Source organism: Crocuta crocuta, unplaced genomic scaffold, assembly GCF_008692635.1.
Source record: "Crocuta crocuta isolate KB4526 unplaced genomic scaffold, BGI_CrCroc_1.0 scaffold89, whole genome shotgun sequence".
Classification (NCBI taxonomy): domain Eukaryota; kingdom Metazoa; phylum Chordata; class Mammalia; order Carnivora; family Hyaenidae; genus Crocuta; species Crocuta crocuta.
The window spans coordinates 2,488,925-2,507,973 of NW_027551559.1; the positions used below are offsets into that span (position 1 = coordinate 2,488,925).

General features: G+C 37.4%; 1 protein-coding gene across 1 annotated transcript in view; it reads left to right on the forward strand.

Annotated features, from left to right (window-relative positions):
* The first annotated feature begins 480 nt into the window (after positions 1-480).
* The window catches only part of CTNND2 (catenin delta 2), a 784,902-nt gene continuing 766,333 nt past the window's right edge, over positions 481-19,049 (forward strand). Inside the window, exon 1 of the mRNA XM_077749452.1 lies at positions 481-612. Within this exon, the coding sequence (XP_077605578.1) occupies positions 481-612 (132 nt within the window). The remainder of the gene's footprint in view (positions 613-19,049) is intronic.

Below are 19,049 nucleotides of genomic sequence, written 5' to 3' on the forward strand. Positions count from 1 at the left end.
ATTAATTCATGAATTTCCTTAATCATCTCTAAATTATTGATCACTTATTTTTGTGACTTCCTTATAAAGAGGAATATCTATTAGATTTTCTTTTGAGATGGAAATATAGCAATACACAAGTAATAAAATTACATAAAACAGAAATAAAAGTAGATCAACTGGCTTTAAAAAAAAAAGACTCAGTGCTTCTTCATTTCTTTAGTCCTTTTTTGGCTTATTATTAATTCTTTTTTCACCTACTTCAAATACAAAATACAAAATTGTGAGTGTATCCTAGAATACACTTGGGGTGTATAAAGGAGAAATGATTCTGTTTACTTGTATTGTTTCCCGTTCTATAATGATGTCACGCGCCTTCTCTGTAGTTCATACTTTTCATTTTTCTGAAGGGCACTGCTTAAAGTTGCCTGATAGTTGTATCTGTTTGCCATGGCGACATCTCACTTTGCATTAAGCATGTCCCTCTGCATTGCAGGAGCTATGCCTGTCCCAGACCAGCCTTCGTCAACCTCAGAGAAGACCAGCTCCCTGAGCCCTGGCCTGACCACCTCCAATGGGGATGGCTCAGAAACGGAGACCACGTCTGCCATCCTTGCCTCGGTCAAAGAACAGGTAGACACATTCCACTTTTGTGACCTACTTACGGGAGCACTTTAGAGGTTGTTCTTTCAGATGAACGAGGATAACTCAGTTATGTTGAAAGAAACTTGTGATTTTCTAGCAGAATGTTGGTGTTTAGTATAAAAATGTTAAAATGTGGTTATAATTGGCTTTGGAGAGTGGATTAATATATTTTATGTTTTTATTCATGATTTAGGCAGTTTTTATTGAAAAAAATATTAGGAGGTAAAAAAAAAAACCCACTTTATAGTCAAAATTTCCTATATAGGTGACGTTTTGGCAGATTTGGTGATGGACCTGACATTTAATACTGCCAAATGCCTGAGGCCAAATCATTGGTCTTTAGTAAATAAAAAGTCTAATCAACCATCAAAATAGACACATACGTCTAAAAAAGTAGCTTTTGTGACAGCAGATGAATTCTGTGTTGGGTCAAGGTGAATTGGTCTCTCCAGTGTTTCTGAGAGAGACCTGGAAGAATGCATTTTAGAACTTTCCCTATAAAATAAATTAAAATTTGAACACTTCTTCCCCCAACAATGCTTTGCCTTAAAAATTGATAAGAAAATAAAGTCTGAAGTCTTAGAATTAAAAAAATTTTTTTGTTTCAGAAAAGTCATGTTTCTTATGAATAAAGGGTGATAAATAATCAAAGAATGCTGGGAAATCAAGATTTTTTTCACTTCTTTTAGCATGTGCTAGAATATAAATCATATTTTTTAAAAGAAATTGAAAAAGCATCCTGTGTTTGGGTTATATGACTCCAGGATACTGTATAAGCAGTAGTAGTGGTCAAGCTATCAATAGATTAGCTGCAGAAAGATCCATTGACAAAAGGGATCGATGATGCTCTCAGTCAAAGTGTGCCCTCAGGTCAGGAAGTGTATGGCTAAGTGGGTGCACAAGGCAGAGTTGAGTAGAGTAATTGGATAATCTGGTTTGTGAAAATGGTCTGTAAGCAGGAAATTGTGATGCAGGCTATATTCCTTGATGAGTTTGGTTCCAAAAGCCCACTCATGGGTGTGCTATTTTTTTTTTTTAATTTTAAATTTTTTTAAATTTATTTCTGAGAGAGAGACCGTGTGAGCAGGGGAGGGTCAGAGAGAGAGGGAGATACAGAATCTGAAGCAGGCTCCAGCCTCTGAGCTAGCTGTCAGCATGGAGCCCTACACAGGGCTCGAACACACGAACTGTGAGATCATGACCTGAGGCAAAGTCGGACACTTAACTGACTGAGTCACTCAGGCACCCTGTATGCTGACTATTTTTATGGACTAATAGAAGAAAGGAGCAGAGGTTCATGCCAGTTCCCATACTGAAGATAAGCTAGTGCTTTGTTGAAGTTGGTGTATGCCACGGTTTTATATTCAGGTATGATTGGGAAATGTTACTGGGCCAGGAACTTTAGAGTAGGGACAAAATATAAAACAGGAGGAATAAACTTAACAAGAAAATGATAAGACCTGTCTGATGTAAAGAATCGCATTTTATCAAAAGACATAAAGTAATTAGGAACAAATGGCAAGGAATGCTATGAGACTGTAGAGAAGAGCTTGATTGTCATAATAATTGTACTCTTTCCCAAATAAAGGTGTAAACTTTAGGCTGTGATACTAAGGATCTTATGGCTGATTGTCTCTTTGGCAAACTGGAACAAATTAGTGTAAAAATCACATGGGAAAGGATACATATGTGAAAGTAACAAGGAAAATTTTGGTAGAGAGATTTGACCTTACCAAACACTTGTCATGGTAGTGTCCAGTTGGTCCAAAAAAGGAGAGAACGTTCTCTCTGTAGGACATAACTGAGGGTTCAGAATCACAAGGACACATTCAACATAAAATCATAGAAAAAAAATAGGCCAGGAGAACTATGTGTCCCAAATACGATGAAGTGTTGATATATTAATGCTTCCTAATGCTGATGAGAAAAAAGGAAAAACAAATAACAGAATAGAAAACTAGGCAAAAAAATATGAACAATAGTTCACTGAAGAAACATGCAAAAGGCCAGGGAATAGAAGGAAATGTTTTTCACTCTACTGTACTAATCAGAGATATAAAATTCAGGATGGAAATGATTTCTTTAATCTACCAAATAGACATTTAAAAAATAGTATATATTATAATCTAGCTAAGGGTTAAGGTTTGAGGAAATTCACATTCTTTGTCACGCCATATGGAAATGTGTATTGCTGTAATCTCTGTTTAAAATGACATGTTGTTCTGATTTGGCATTTACAGTGTTCAATAGCCTTTGATTAGTCATGCTTAGACATAGGTAGTGTACAAATGGGTGACCTAGAACATAAGATTTTATGTATATAGGTGTTTATGGCACAGTTTTCTGGGATAGAAAAAATATGGAACAATATTAATTGATGAAGACTTGTAAAGCAAGGTATATCTTTTATTTACTGTTTTATTTTTAAGAGAGGGAGAGATTGAGACTGAGAGAGTGTACACATATGTGTGTGAGTGGGAAAGGGGCAGAGAGAGAGGGATACACAGAATCTGAAGCAGGTTCCAGGCTCTGAGCTATTAGCACAGAGCCCAATGCAGGGCTGGAACTCACCTACTGCAAGATCATGACCTGAGCCGAAGTCGGATGCTTAACTGACTGAGCCACCTAGGCTCCCTAAGGTGTGTCTTTTATATAAAAGCTATATTCTCTTTACGTAGTTGTTAATAAAATGAGTTGGAGCTATAAGTTACATCTTGGAAAAATTCCTTGAGGACTTTAGAAAGGTAATGTCACAACATTATATTATGCTGCTTTTTAAAAAACAATAAATATTTTTGTTGTTTATGTCTATGAACATCTAGAAAAGTGTAGAAGGAAATAAATCAAATTATCAATATTGGTTACCCTGTGTGTTTCCAATTAGATGGAGATAGCATATAAGGAATGGGAGAAAGAATTGGAAGATTGGACTAGATATTAGTTGGATAATAGGAGATGCTCTTTCAGCTGAGATAGCGATGTTTGTAGTCGAGAGAGTGGATAAGCTACTTAAAGCAAAAATACATTAGTGTAAATAAAATGGCCTCTCCAAATCCTTGATAAGGGTTGGATGAACACATACTGTGAAGAGTTTTTTCGAATAATTAAAAAAGTCCAGTGTTCATTTTGGGATGGCAAAGGCGAGAATTTTTGTGGCAGGAAGCTAATGTGACCAGGCATAGAAGTCTGTTCTGGAAGCGGGGTGGAACAACTGAACGTCTCCATGTCTGAGGCTCATGCCTCGGGTCCTGTGGGCAGCGTGTGCCCCTATGGAGGCCAGATCAGCCAGCAGCAAGGTCCATGGACTTCCTTGGGGTGGCCTGATGCAAACAAACAATTTTTCCTTCACTGGAGATTTTCATCTTCAGTTATTCTCAAGGTTTCCATCATTTCTTTTCCTGAGGTCTAGACTATTAGGTATGGAGCCAAAGCTAAGTTAAATATATTTGAAAAAAAAAAAATAGCTGAGTTGAAAGAAAACTGACTTTTGAAGTTAAATGTATTTATGATTTTTAATAATTATGTACGTAATGTATTTATAAATATGTTCATTTGCCTATTGCTTGCCTGGCCCTCTTTAGGTGCTAATGGGAAGTAGATTTCTTGACCAAAAGTCCTATTTATTAAGTTAGAAAGTTTGAAAGAAGAAATTTTATGGCATCACTCTATGTGCTATCTAGCCTAGGGCTGTCTCTGTGGACATCAGTTCTGCAGGAGAGAAGTCATTCTTTATCACAGCAGGCATATATTCTGAGCTAACTGCCAAGTGATAGGTTGCATAATTTATTTACTCATTCATTAAATGTATTGAGCACTTTATATATGCAAAGTACAATCAAGATGAATCAAGTACATGTATAAAGAACACTCAGTTTGACAGTTTATTGGAATAAGTTATTACAGAGACTAATAATGTAAGTTTTTAGGCAGGCAGTTAACATTGCATAGAAATAAATTCTGGTTTATAACCATAGAATGAACTTACGTCATGCCAAGCCCTATGTCATGAAATGTGTCCACATGACATGTATGGCATGATGAAGATATTTGTAACCTGAGTCCTAGAGTCCTGGAACCCAGCAGCCATGGACTACTCCATGAAAAGGTGTTCATTGATTTTTTTCTTTGTTCTAATTTCCCATCTTGATTGCTTTTAACTGGTGAATTTGACACTTTCATATTAACATAAATAGAACTATGATTTATGTTATACTCTGTGGGTAATTTTCTGTATTTCAGACGTGTCTGTCTCATTTTCAAGTTATCAAGTTTCTCTATGGGACATTAAGAGAGAGGTACCTATTTCCGATTTCCTCTCCAGTAAACACTTGTCCTTCACCAGAAGAGGAGAGGGGATGGAGGTCGAGTGTGTGATGACTTCCGGCACATGATTTGGATAAATAACTTAGAGAGGGTAATTGATAGCCATTCATTACATATAGCAGCCCAAAAGGGGGGGTGGCTTAAAGGTAAGAACAATGAAGGGGTTCATTTTTTAAGCATGCGAGATATCCCTATGATGATGGCAGTGACCCGTAGAAAAAGAAATTTATGAAGCTTGAAAGGGGGGGAATAACGTCAGAGAGAAAAGTCACTGGGTAGATGAGAGTGGATGGGAGCCAGTGCATCAGTGAAGAGAATGGCTTTTGGAACAAAGACAGTTCATCCATGAGAATGAGAATGAGGCAAAGTACATGGTCTCAGGTCACCTCGTGGCTTGGTGTTGGAAACTGTGGTATTTCTTCCCTTCTCGTCAGATGGGCACAGTCAGGTCATTTGAGTTGGACCTGTTTGGAGTGAGCTGAGCTAAACAGAGGTGGGTATGGGAGGCAGTGGTGATGAGGGATGCAAGACAGTGGTTATCGTGATGGATCTCGGAATTGACATAGAATGGAAGCGGGGCGAAAAATTGTTAGTGACCATGCACTCGCAGTGAGTGTGCAAAGATGGTGATAGCTTGAGAGCTGTGTGCTCAAAATCAAGAATTTGAAAGTAATGGCTGTTAATGTTAAGACCTAGATTGTGACTCTGTGAGATGAGACCAAAATGAGAAAAGAGAGTGAAATTTTGTTGACTCTGGAAAAGGTGGTGGTGAGTCAGGACCATGGCGGAACAGTGGCCAGGAAGACATGGGACAGTGCTCTAGTGGCCCATGTGGAGGGGTGTGACTCCGAGAAGCTCAGTGTTGTTGGCCTGTGATTGCCCGACAGCAGTAATCCTAATCTTTGCCTGTGTGTTTTCATTGTTTTTAATCATCACAGTGTTGGTCTACATGATTAGGTAAGAATTTATATTCACTTATACTGTGTCACCTTGTCTTTGTATTTTGTCTTAAGTCAACATGGTCTTCCTTTGCTCTCAAGAAAACCATGACTTTCCTAAAAGTATATTTATTTCAAAATAATATTTCTTTTCCTTCAGTTAACTATTGTTTCCTTTGATCCTCACACAATTCCAAAGCTGCTAATCAAATGGGTCTTCCTGTATAAGCTAGAACAACTATGGGACATTTTAAAGACCTTTAGAACTCATGTAGTTCATCGAGCTTTGTAAATTTCTATGACTCAGATAAATGTGGTTTTTTTGGTAATAATTCAACTAGCAAAGTACATTTAAAAATGAGTAGGTTACATAGAAATTCTAGGCATATAATAGTATATGCCAGTGTCTCATTTCATTGTATTTGTTCAGTAGCGTTTATCAGATGCCAACTATGTGTTTAGAACTCTACCTCCCCTGGGTGAGACACAGATTTGAGTTTGACTTCCACTATTTAGCAATGAAGTTAGAAGACAAATGTATATAGAAAGGTATAAAATATGTACAGAATTATGGGCACAATGTTAAGAAAACTCTAGTCAATTTACTTAAAAACTCCAAGTAATTTATACTAATAAGAACACTCCTTAGGTTGGCAATATTTATAAGCCTAGCTACTCTGTTGCTACAGTAATTTCTCTTGTTTTTTGTTTTGTTTTTGACTTTGTACAAGGATTGCAATCATATTCTTGATTTTAGAGGAAATTTGTAGTACCATTGTTTAGAATATCGTTGATTTTCTAGGTAGTAAATCAGAAGTTTTCTTGCATTTAATCACTTTTGTTATTATTTTCAATAGAGGGGAAAGGAGGAGTGAAAACCTTTCTGACCTTCCACTCTGGGCAAAGCTACCCGCACAGAGTACTTTATGTATGATGTGTCCTGTGAAGGCCCAAAAAAGCATTTTAAAACATTCATCTTACACAGAATTTAAAGAAATCTTGATATTTTACATTGACTCGTGGTGAGGATAGCATGCCTTTATTTTTATTTAGCTTCTATATTTATAATTTTTAAATTCCTTTAGCTCTGTATAAAAAATATGACTGGGAAAGAGCACATTATAAAATGCTCCTTTAATTAGTCTGTGTCCAGTGCTGAGTGTCATGGCCAAGTCTTTCAGCATTGGTGGTGTTACTGGAATGTGCAATAATAGTTTTGATAACACAATGTGGAAAATGACCTATAACGATTAAGCACTTTCCAAACTATGTCTTGGGAAAGCATCTCATGAAAGTAATGACACAATTATCATCCATGAAGAAGAGGAAATTAAAACACCTTTAGGAAAGGTCAAGAAGATAGGGAAGGATTGTCTGCAAAGACTAGTGAACTTTATATTCATTTAGTCAGAGAAAAAAGAACTATATATAGCATAGTGCCAACAGCGAAGCTCTTTCCATATATTAAAATTAAAATGAGAATTGCTTGTTCAATGATTTTTTAATGTATTTCTTGTTTTAAGCCAGATGTAGGTTGAAAATGGGGAGAAAAAGCATATTTACCCCCTTGTTTTCATTGTTAGAATATAAACTATGGTAGGAACAGTCATGGCCTCTTTTGAGATGTGAACTGAGCTATGAAGTTGCAAGCCGGGAGTCTGTAGATCTGGGTCCTGATAGAGGGTGCGGTTTGGAAGAAGGAAAGGCAGATCCTGGAGTCAGCAAGGATCAGAGAGCCTTGTGGATATCACATACACAGACACGGGGCAGAGAGACTGACCACACTAGGCGTTTAGATGTGCAGCAAGCCACAGAAAGAGATCAAGAGGTGTCTAGCAGTGTGGAGCTCCAGGCAGGAAGGACGCAGAGTGGTCTGGTGGCAGGGGGCTGATGGAACCTTCTGGGTAGGAACCCGGTCTATTTCATTGTGGATTCTGGCTCTGTTACATCCCAAGAATGATGATTGAAGCTTGAGATAGAGGAGCAGCATGGGTCCCAAACCACTTGTGTAAGGTCTTAGGAATTGGTGCTGGGAGTTCTAGTCATTGACGATTACTCTGGAAGTGTGGATGGATCATCGCCCGCCCATCTGTTCTTGCCTGCAAGTGACTTTGAATTTTCCTCTGGAAATTGGACTTTGTAACTCTTCTCGAGACACATGTATACGTATCTACCTTTTTAATCACCCCAAACGCTAAGAATTAATTCATTTGGATGCCGTCTGCTCTGTTCCCTTTGAAGCTATTAGGCAGTTGGGTTTTTCAGGGACTGGAGGCTGTGATGGGAAAAATAAAAATGGACTAACCTTTTATATGCTATATTAGAAGATAAGCTTTCAATATGTGGGGTTTTGTAACGTGACATTATAGTGCATTTCTAATGCTTCTTTTATATTTATCATTAGAATTCATTGCTAAATATTCATATATTCATATATGAAATCACATTGAATATTGTAATATGATATTTAATAAAATTTCTATGAATTTTCCATTACAAAGTAATTTATGCACATTGTGAAAAAGTTTGAAACCTCAGAAAGGAATGAAGATAAAATTTTATTTGAGAGTAATATTGTAGCGAGAGTTGGTTGCAAATATTTGGGAAGGGTTGCTTCTAAGGTTTTTATATGAATATATAATTATTTGTGCAAAATTTTTATTTTGCTTTATAAATATTTTATACTTCCTTGTATACTTAATATATTATATCAAGAGTGTTTTTCACATCACTATTATATTAAAACCCAAACAAATACACTGTGAGTTATTTAACGTTATAATTTTATTGAACTTTCCCATCTCTGTTGATCTCCTAGGTTGATTCAATTTTCTCAGAATGAAACAAAAATGACATGTCATACTTCCTTGTACATAAATCATTGGGTCTACTTTGATCAAAGCTGCCTGGAGCAAAGTTTTGAGAAAGAGTTTCAAGACCCTTACAAATGCACTGGGAAAATATGTCATACTTAGTTACTGATAAGAGCCACAGGCAGGACATAGGAAGCAGGAGACCAGGGGTATTAGTCAGTGCCCTTATACAGGGTTTGCAGAGTAGGAAATTAACGAGCAGAATATTCTAGAGGGAATAAACGGGGGAAATGTGTTCAGTATTCAGAACAGCTGAACCAAATATGGTAGAAAGAGTCAAGAGGAACGTATAAAATATGATACGACAAGAAACATTATTAAATAGTATCTCAAAATAACAAAAATGTTTTTTAAAAGATTAGACACTTTTTTAATAAAATGTACATACTTTTATAAAGTATAAATGACTTATTTCTGTTAGCTCTTTATGTAAAACTTATTTCATGAGATATATAAGTAATGACTGTTTCTTTAGTGATTATTTCATTCAGTATTTTCTGTTGATGACCAAAGAAACTCAGACGTTAAAACAGTATTTAGTTTACTTACCAAAAGCCATCTCGAAAATTGCCACAGAATTAAAATGAGAAAATTAGCTTGTGTTATTCTGAATCCAGTGCTTTTTTCACTGTACTGCATTCTGTCTTAATTCAGGTATAATGATGGGCTTCCATATATCATCTAATACTTCTCCCAAGAAAAACATTTCTCCATGACCAAAGTTTGTTGAGGTCAAGTTAAATGATGCCCCTGCTGTCTGGCTCTCATTTAACCAGAAAAAGAGAGGAAGATAACTTCACATCAGTTTGATCTGCAGTATATTTTTGGAATCTGAAGGCATCATTAATCAGATTGTAAACCAAAGGAGTTCAGGTGCCTGGGTGGCTCAGTTGGTTAAGCGTCCGACTTTGGCTCAGGTCATGATCTCACGGTTCTTGGATTTGAGCCCCTTGTCAAGCTCTGTGCTGACAGCTCAGAACCTGGAGCCTGCTTCAGATTGTGTCTCCCTCCCTCTCTTCTTCCCCAGCTCATGCTCTGTCTCTCTCTCTCTCTCTCTCTAAAAAATAAATGTTAAAAAAAAAGTAATTCAAGGAATTTACACACCTCATTGCTAGTTAATGTGTGTAGAGAGGATGTGGTATGAAACAAGTACTGTGAGCTCAATACCGCAGCTTTCTTTTCCTTGAACACTCCTGTGTCCCAGAGTCAGTGGTGTGGACGGAAGTTTTCTCCAGCATGGATCAGTGACACAGGTCAACACGCCCGAGGCAGCCCATCGATCATGTTCAAGTTGCTGTCATTCAGCTGCAGTCATTAAAGGAAAATGTGCAGGTTCATGCCCCAGGCTCTAAATGAGCCGGCTCTGTGGCCTGCTGCCGTGAAAAAGTGGAGATCAGCATCCTCCCCTTTGACTGACCAGTTCCCACGTTCACATTGTTCTCAGTGTCTCCAGAAGTAGCTGGACCACTTGCCTGATTACTAGGAGACAGAAGGACTCAACAAGATCAAAACAAACAAAAGTCACTTATGACAGGTAACCCTCAGCAATAAGTAGCCACTTCTAAAAAGCTGCATTCAGTGAGTCACTAGATATGACCAGGGGGTACATTTTGCAGCTTAGACTTCCTGGAGGGTCTGCTAGGTGCAGAAGTCCTGTTCAGAATTAAAAATTAGAATGGCATTAAATTCAATCTGAGATTATTTCCTAGTTGTAGGCAAGGACGAGCTACCCGTGTGCAGTTTCCCGCTGCTGTCTGCCCTATTTTGGGAAGTAGAACTCCGGAGGTGTCAATCAAGGACATTTAAATCTACTTTTTTGAGTTGATGTGAAGCTTTTATTTTTTATTTTATTTTATTTTTTTAAGTGTTTATTATTTTTGAGGGAGACAGAGACAGAGTGTGAATGGGGAAAAGGCAAAGAGAGAGGAAGACACAGAATCCAAAGCAGGCTCCAGGCTCAGAGCTGCCCACACAGAGCCCGAAGTAGGGCTCGAACTCATGGACTGCAAGATCATGACCTCAGCTAAAGTCGGCCGCTTAACTGCCTGAGACGCCCAGGTGCCCCTGGTATGAAGCTTTTAAAGTACAGTTGTAGTCCTGTAGGTCATTGCTCGTACTCACCACCTCTACCCAGACAGAAGATCAGCTTTGTCCTGAGCCCACCCATGAGTTAACACAGACCCTTCTAATAAATGACACCCCATATTTCAAATACTCGTCAGAGAACTGCAATTAGACCTCCTGTCAAAAGCCAGAGGCTATTTGTTGTGAAAATTAATAATCCAGAGTATAAATTCTTCCTATTTGGGGAACTCTCAAGTGTCAGAAATGGCATCTCAGTCCTCCTTGGGTGTGCCTTCTAAAAACGTGGCTTTAATAATACTGCAGGAATATGACAGCTCCGTCTTTATGGAGACCCAAGATAAGAAATTACCATCCCGAGAGCTTTTCAGGATTGTATGGAAACCTGATATTGGAAACCTGTCTCACACTGTTGCCACTTGATTTAGTGTCAATGAAATATTTTAGTACTACATGCATATTGCTACTAAAATTATGATAAAAATAGTCATAATTAATAAAAATGGTAATTCTTTTTCTGAAAACTGCCTAATCAATTAATTTATGGCAAAGGCTTGTGGCTGGGGTCCCCCCACCTTACTGTTGCATTCATTGCTGGGCCCCAGAGCAGAGCTGGACGCAGAGGATGAGTTCAGTGTATTCGTGTGGAGGGTATGAGTTCATTAATTAACGTATTATTATGTTTTTGTTTTTCTGTTGCATTTTAGCTGAAAGCGAATGCTTTGCTTACTTGTAATAAAATACTTTAGTTGTATGGTACACAGGTCTCATCTCCATTGTTACATCGATCGTATCCTTTTACTTTTATTTTAATGGTTATGTTGCATCTGTGTCTTCCACTTTGAGCTACCTGCATATCATTTCAGCATTAGCCCATTTAATTTTTTTAATGCTTATGTATTTTTGAGAGAGAGAGAGATGGAATGTGAGCAGAGGAGGGGCAGAGAGAGAGGGTGACACAGAATCTGAAACAGGCTCCAGGCTCTGAGCTGTCAGCACAGAGCCTGATGTGGGGTTGAACCCACAAACCGTGAGATCGTGACCTGAGCTGAAGTTGGACACCTAACAGATTCAGCCACCCAGGTGCCCCAGAATTAGCCCATTTAGATTAAGAGTATACTTCATCATGATGAGCATAGAGTAATATATGGAATTGTCAGATCATTATATTGTATACCTGAAACTAATATAACAATGTAAATTAACTATACTGGAATTTAAATTTTAAAAATAAAAAAGTAAAGATTATTCTCTGTTAAAAAAAAAATTAGCTCCTTTAGTTTGGTGAATCCCAGGTGTCCAAATTGCAATTTCCTTTATAAACAACCCAAACTGAAATGCATTTAATCAAATGGAATGGATATATTCAACTTAAAATGAGGCATATTAACTTAAATGTATCCTTCATTAATAAAATATGTAGGCAGATGTCTTTTTTTTCTTGAATGAAACCGTGTGCCTTATTTTACCCAAAAATTAAACAAAACAAAACATTCCATGTTAATACATGCATTTGCAATTTCACACAAAATACATACAAATATCCAATTCCTCTGTTTATATACAGTTATACCAAATTTGTCATTTAAAAATTTTTCTATCAGTGTTTTTTCTTTTTTTCTTTCAGTGATTTTTAATTGTTCTTTGAAAACATGTTTTCCCCCCAGAGTTTAGAGCAGTTCAACAAATTGCTTATTATTTGCTTATCTTGTATTTCCTTTTTTTGGGGAGATTTTTTACGTATTTGTACTTAGTGAAGCTTTTAATATTATAATAATAAAAACGTAATTATCGTAGATTTTGAATTAAGTTTTTCTGCAGTTGCTGTTTATTTGTATGTTTGCTTACTGGTGGTATGCCATATGTGTTGTATATTTGTGTGTTGTTTTTGCTGTTTTTTTATTGTATTAGCGTAAGATATATCTTCAGCATATTTATGTGGAAGTTCTGCACACATAGGGAGCTTACTTCTCCACAACTGTATAAAAGAATAATCCCAGCCTTATTTATAAGTTACAGGAAATAGTCTTCATATAAAAATGCTATAAGGATTTAGGCTCAATAATTATATGTGCTATTGTACCAAATCCTGTATTATGTCCCCAGCTCATTTGAGAGTTTATTCAGTAGCATTTTCTTTGGAGAAAGCTCTACAAAGTAAAGATGGTGTGTTAAAATGGCCTGGTATTGAAAGCTATTCCACTAACATGTACAATCTAAATACACTTTTATGTCAACACCGGAAGTAAACAGGTGGTTTTTGTTAGAAATGTGGACCCAAGATAAATATTGATGCATGGCGTATTGAAACAGGTGAATTCTGGCAATATATTTACCCTAATATTCACTATAGGTGGTTGTATTGTTGAAAAGTGGCCACAAAGTTATTTCCCATCTCTCGTGACCTTTTTTCTTTAGACATGAGTAAGAGACTTTCCTGTGAATAGATAGGTCCTGTAATTCCCTGTCCTTCACTCTAGGTAAGCTTGAGCCAATGGTGGAAGTGATACCATATGACTTTTGAGACTTGGGCATGACAGGCAGTACACCATCTATCTGCTTCTCTTGCAATATTCATTCTTAGAAACCAGCCACACGAAGTGAAGGTGGCTACATGGAGAGACGCTCAATCCCTGGTCCCATAGCACCGTCTGAACTCCCAATGACACGAGCATCAACTTGCCAGCCTGCCCAATGAGCCGTTGAGAATATGTTGTTCTATATTCTATAGGATAATACATTTTAAAATATTTAAAAACTGTATTTAAAATATGTAGCAATATGTTTACTCAGTAGACAAGATAAACTCCTAAACATGATTGTTTTAAGTCCCAGCATTCCTGGGCCAGCATACCAAGGGCTGTGAAGCATCTAGAAGCCAAATGCTGTGAGTGTCAGAGGGAAGAGACATTGACGTTTGGCTTATGGCCTGTCATGGTGGGGTGGGGTGTGGAGGAGGCTGGTAAGAGCTGCGTCTAAATATTTGTTTGGAGAAGGAGAAGACTTCTGTTAGACTGATGTTACCCAAATGAGAGAGAATTAGATAAAGGATCAAAATGTGGGGGGTAGCAGGTTTCATTTTTGTATCAGACATGATCCTTAGTTGCGAACTTAAGCAACTTTAAGTTGAAAAGGAATAATTCAAAGACTTAAGTAACTCTTGAAGTATTTGGAAGGCCCAAATGAAATGGTCAGGCTTGGGGTTCATATTGCTAGGATTAATGACCAATTTTATTGTAAGTCTACTTTGAGAATGGGTTCAAAAGGTGGAGATTTACAAACATGGAAGAAATCTCCTCAATGATGCTGGCAAATGACAAATTTAAGGAAGTACCAAAGAGTACAACTAGTTCTTTCTGTTTCTTCTGGAAATTCACGAACAATGATCAGTGGCAGGTCTTTTGACCAGTGGGTGGCAGCACAGAAATGTACCATGGCTGCTTGTAAGTGTACTGCTAGTTGATTCCGGTAGCCTTGGGTGGTGCTGGGTGGACCTTTTGCAGCAGCTTCATTCATTGTCTTTCCATAGGATGCCCAAAATATATTATTGTTTTTATTTTTCCTCTTTCCTCTCTCCTCTCCTCTCCTCTCCCCTCCCCTCCCCTCCCCTCTCTTCTCTTCCTCTTCCCTCCCAGCACAGAGCCCAGTGTGGGGTTTGAACTCATGACCCTGAGATCAAGACCTGAGCTGAGATCGAGTCAGATGCTTAACCAACTAAGCCAGCCAGGCACCCCTCTTTTTTTTTTCTGACTGGGATATGAAACTAAGATATGAGGATCCTAGGAAACAAGGATATGAAAAAGGTGGCGAAGACTCTGTACTCTAGTATTACCTAACAACAACAATTAAAATAAAAACCAGAGCTGCCCAAAAATTCAAAGAAAGAAATAGTGCATCTTTTAGTCATTAGAATTAAGGAGAATCTGAATGAATATCTGTCAGAGATTCACTTTGGATACAAAGTTTAACTAAATGAACTCAAGTCTCCTCTAAATGTTAAATGTTTTTGAAGTCTGATATTCACTTGTTAGTAAATAAAATCTGTTATTAGTATTCCATCAATGAAGATAAATCTTGCAAATTATGTTTTAAATATTGGCATAGTTTAAGTATATGCAGATTTTTTTCATATCTGCCAGGAGTCTTTTCTCAGTTGTCTATGGTATTCATAGCTTCCAAATATTTGGTGTCTATCAACAGACTGATTATTAATGTGTAGCGTTGGAAACTATTGCCTTCATAGTGAGTCCAGTTAAAGACTTGAGCTGAGATATTTGATGAACCTTTGATAATTTGGAGAAATGGCAGTAAGCATTGCTGGGCTAAAAATGTTTCTTCCAGTTTCAAAGACAAATTAAATTTTCAGAGCTTCTGCCACGGCACAGAGTAAACTAGTAGTGGCCTCTCAAGTAAAGTGTGTCACCTTGGTTTAAGGATTTATTCATAAATAGATATGGGATTTAGGCCAATATGGTAGAAGAAGTGATATATTTGACATCACTAGATATGATTCAAATTCCTCTAGCATTTTCTTACTAAATACCCTTGTTTAAGGTATGTAACATCTCTCCAAAATTAAGTATAATTATCTACTAAATGAAGTCTTATATGATAGTTATGATGGAATGTATGCAAATTGTAACACATATTGTACAAACATGTTAATTAATAAATTTGCTGTGATTCCCATGGAAATCTGTGCTCCCTACTTAGTTTATATCAGCTTAATGAATTACTCTTAATCAGTCTCTGACAATTAAACATATATGCAGTCTCAAACTTTGGATGAATTCATGAAACCCAAAGGTAAATCTGGGGGTTTCTTTGCTTCCTTAGGAATTTGTGAGAGAGGAAGAGGATACTTGACTGAAGATAAACAATAATAAATAAGCCTTTAGAGTTTTACTTATGGTCAGATTATTACATGTGATGTAATGCTGAAGAGACAGTGTGAGAGGTATTTTGAAGCTCCTGATTACACTTAATTATTAAGTTAAATTTCAACTTTCTAGAAGGATATGTAGATCATTATTTCTGTCACTTTTCATTTTTTTTTCTTAGAGAGTGTGTGTGAGTAGGAAAGAGAAGCAGAGGGAGAGAGATAGAATCTTAAACAGGCTCCATGCTCAGGAGGGAACCCAACAGCAGGGGTATGTTGTGATCCCATAACCCTGGGACCATGACCTGAGCCACCCAGTGCCAGCCTCTGTCACTTTTCTTAAGTAAACTCTCTATAACGCAATAAAGAAATGATTGGGTCTAGAACCCTTGATAATCAGGTAGTTTGCACTGCTTTTATTTAAAAGTCATCTGAAACCCAGCAACATTCAGAAGAATGAAACTAGATCATTGTCTCACAACACCATACACAAAAATAAACTCAAAATGGATAAAGGACCTGAACGTGAGACAGGAATCCATCAAAACCCTAGAGGAGAAAGCAGGAAACAACCTCCTTGACCTCCACCGCAGCAATGTCTTACTTGACACATCCCCAAAGGCAAGGGGATCAAGAGAAAAAAAGAACTATTGGGACCTCATCAAGATTAAAAGCTTTNTTCAGATTTGGGGAATATTTAAGAAAGTGTTAATAGTAAGTTTAGTGAAGCCTATTTTGATAGGCTAAATCTGGTTGATAACTAAAGTCCTACTATCGAGATTCTAGGAGTTTCTAATTTCATTGGGATTGAATGAATGAATGGGTAGNAAAGCCACAGTAATCAAAAAATAAATAATTAAAAGTCGTCTGAAACGATAGGCATGAGCCATGCCTGATATCAAGGAGTCTGGGTAAAATCAAAGAAAGAAAGATGTGCTTATCATCCTGGTCTGCTCTTGGGTCTATTGTTGTAATTGAGAGAAGGGAGAGGCCCTTCCTACAGAAGCAGGAGCTCAGAGTCAAGGATGACTGGAAGAACGTTAGGCACCAGGGTTTGCATAAATCTTAGGTCAGTTAGGATTCTCCCAAAATGAGATAGGCGATTCCAGCTAGTCCTAATTGTTAATTCAAGGATATTAGCCACTGTAATGAATTATGGAAAGTGATTCTGTGCTTCTTTGGTGTATCCCCCTTCTTTTATATGCTGTAGGAAGGACTTTCATAATGCTTGGACTCTGAAAACTATTCCTTGTACAGCGATTATACTTTAAAAATGACATTTTTCTGTCAAGTAATAATATGAGTAACAATAGCAATCAATTTCATTCTTAGCCACCGAAGTTGAATTAATTGTGTAAAGTCCATCCCAGGAGTTCTGATGTTTTACTGCCATTGGAAAAATAATNTAAGTGAAATGAATGTATCTATTTTATTCAGATTTGGGGAATATTTAAGAAAGTGTTAATAGTAAGTTTAGTGAAGCCTATTTTGATAGGCTAAATCTGTTTGATAACTAAAGTCCTACTATCGAGATTCTAGGAGTTTCTAATTTCATAACTGATAGTGACTCAATTTGGGATTGAATGAATGAATGGGTAGTAAAATAAATAACAATGGTTAGGAATTGTATGTGGAGAGAAAATAATTAGATGAAATTTAGTGTATTTAGAAAGATCAAGAATTGCAAGCTTGTGGTGTGAATATTTCAGTAGCCGTAATACTCACATGTAATTATGAAAGACTTTAACTCAAGTAAATTATCTTCTTTATTCACAGTAATGTGGTAAGTCTGGGTGTTTGCTTGAATTTTACCTTTTCATAGTGTGTACATAAAGGAATGAGTGAGAAATTGCATTTTCACCTTGTTAACTTCCCTCATTTATGATTTCATTATTTAAACTAATTAGCTATGTGCCTGACTGAATTGCAATTCTTTTTGTTGCTAGGATTTACATTTTTTTAAAGCATTATAACTTTATAATGATGCAGTATCACTTCAGGCCCGGTACAAATGAATCTGGAAGTATACTGTAGGAGATGAGACACATTAGCGGTGGCTGCCAGCCTCACCCAAAGCCCCTGATCTAGGGACAGTCCCAGATACCCAGTGTTTATGCCACCTGCAGAGGATCGGTGGCCCCAGAGTGGTGACTTGAATAGACATGGACACATCAGCCTATGTCCCTGGGTCTTTTTGTCCCCGCACTGCGTATCGAGTAGAGGCTGATGGTCTAACAGATGGAATTTGGGAAGTTGGTGACCTTGTTTTCTGACCCGTGAAGAAAGCCAGAACGCTTGGTTCAACTTTTTGAAAAATGCAGTGAAATATTCCAGAATCATTCCAATACATTACTTTTTGTTGTTCTTTTTCTTGATCATTGTTTCTTGTATAACCTCATTCAAATTGAGTTTCACCCACTTAAAACCAGATGAATCTTGGCTATATCATGGCAACCTCTTTAAAGGCAGGCCCATGACTTCTTTTCCCCCTGTATCTTCTGACACCTTTAAGATGTTTTTCAAAAAACTGTGAATGAGTTGAAGCGTTCCTGCATGTTGACTCCGGGCGAGACCTCTAAGAACTGAATTCGCCGTAAAGAGCAGGGTGGAGGAATCAGCTCTCCACATGAGGCTGTGATTTGGACCACCCTCTGTGGTTGGTTTGAAGAGCTTTTCCTTAGGTGAGAAGACACGATGGGTTGGAAGGAGAGTTCTGGAATTCACCGTTCAGTCAGTTATTTGCGAACACTTGTACCGAAGTCATCACAAGAGGCCAGTCAGGGTTTTCCCACAGGGAACCATCACAGTCTGCCTTGACATTTGTTTCTTTTTTATTTTTTTATGTAGATTACTATACAGATAAGAGCAGTGACAATCTGAAGATGTAATGCTTCATGGTGTCAATAAAGCCTTTGGCAGTCTCTTGTGATATTCTTGTGTAAAATGGGTCTGTGTGAGACGGCACAGTTCAACGTCTGCCCTGGCTGTGCTGAATAAACTGTTGCCCAGAGAGTACTGGATATTAAATTGGGCCTTTTCTGAAAAGAAAAAAAAAATCAATCTGCCTGAACTTAGGGCAGTAGAGGGAAATTCAGTCTAAGCCAGAAATTCTGACTGCAAAAAGCTTCAGATAGTTTATTTTCAGATAGCTACTACTGTTCCTTTGGGTAGTGATCATTGTAATAGTTAGCTAAAACTTGCATGCCATAGTTAATGCTAGTGAGGTTTTATCCTTTATCTTCCTGAATCCTTACAATGTACATGTGAGGAAGGTTATATTATCCACATGTTCAGATAAAGATGAGACCATGAGCGATTTTGCACCTTGCT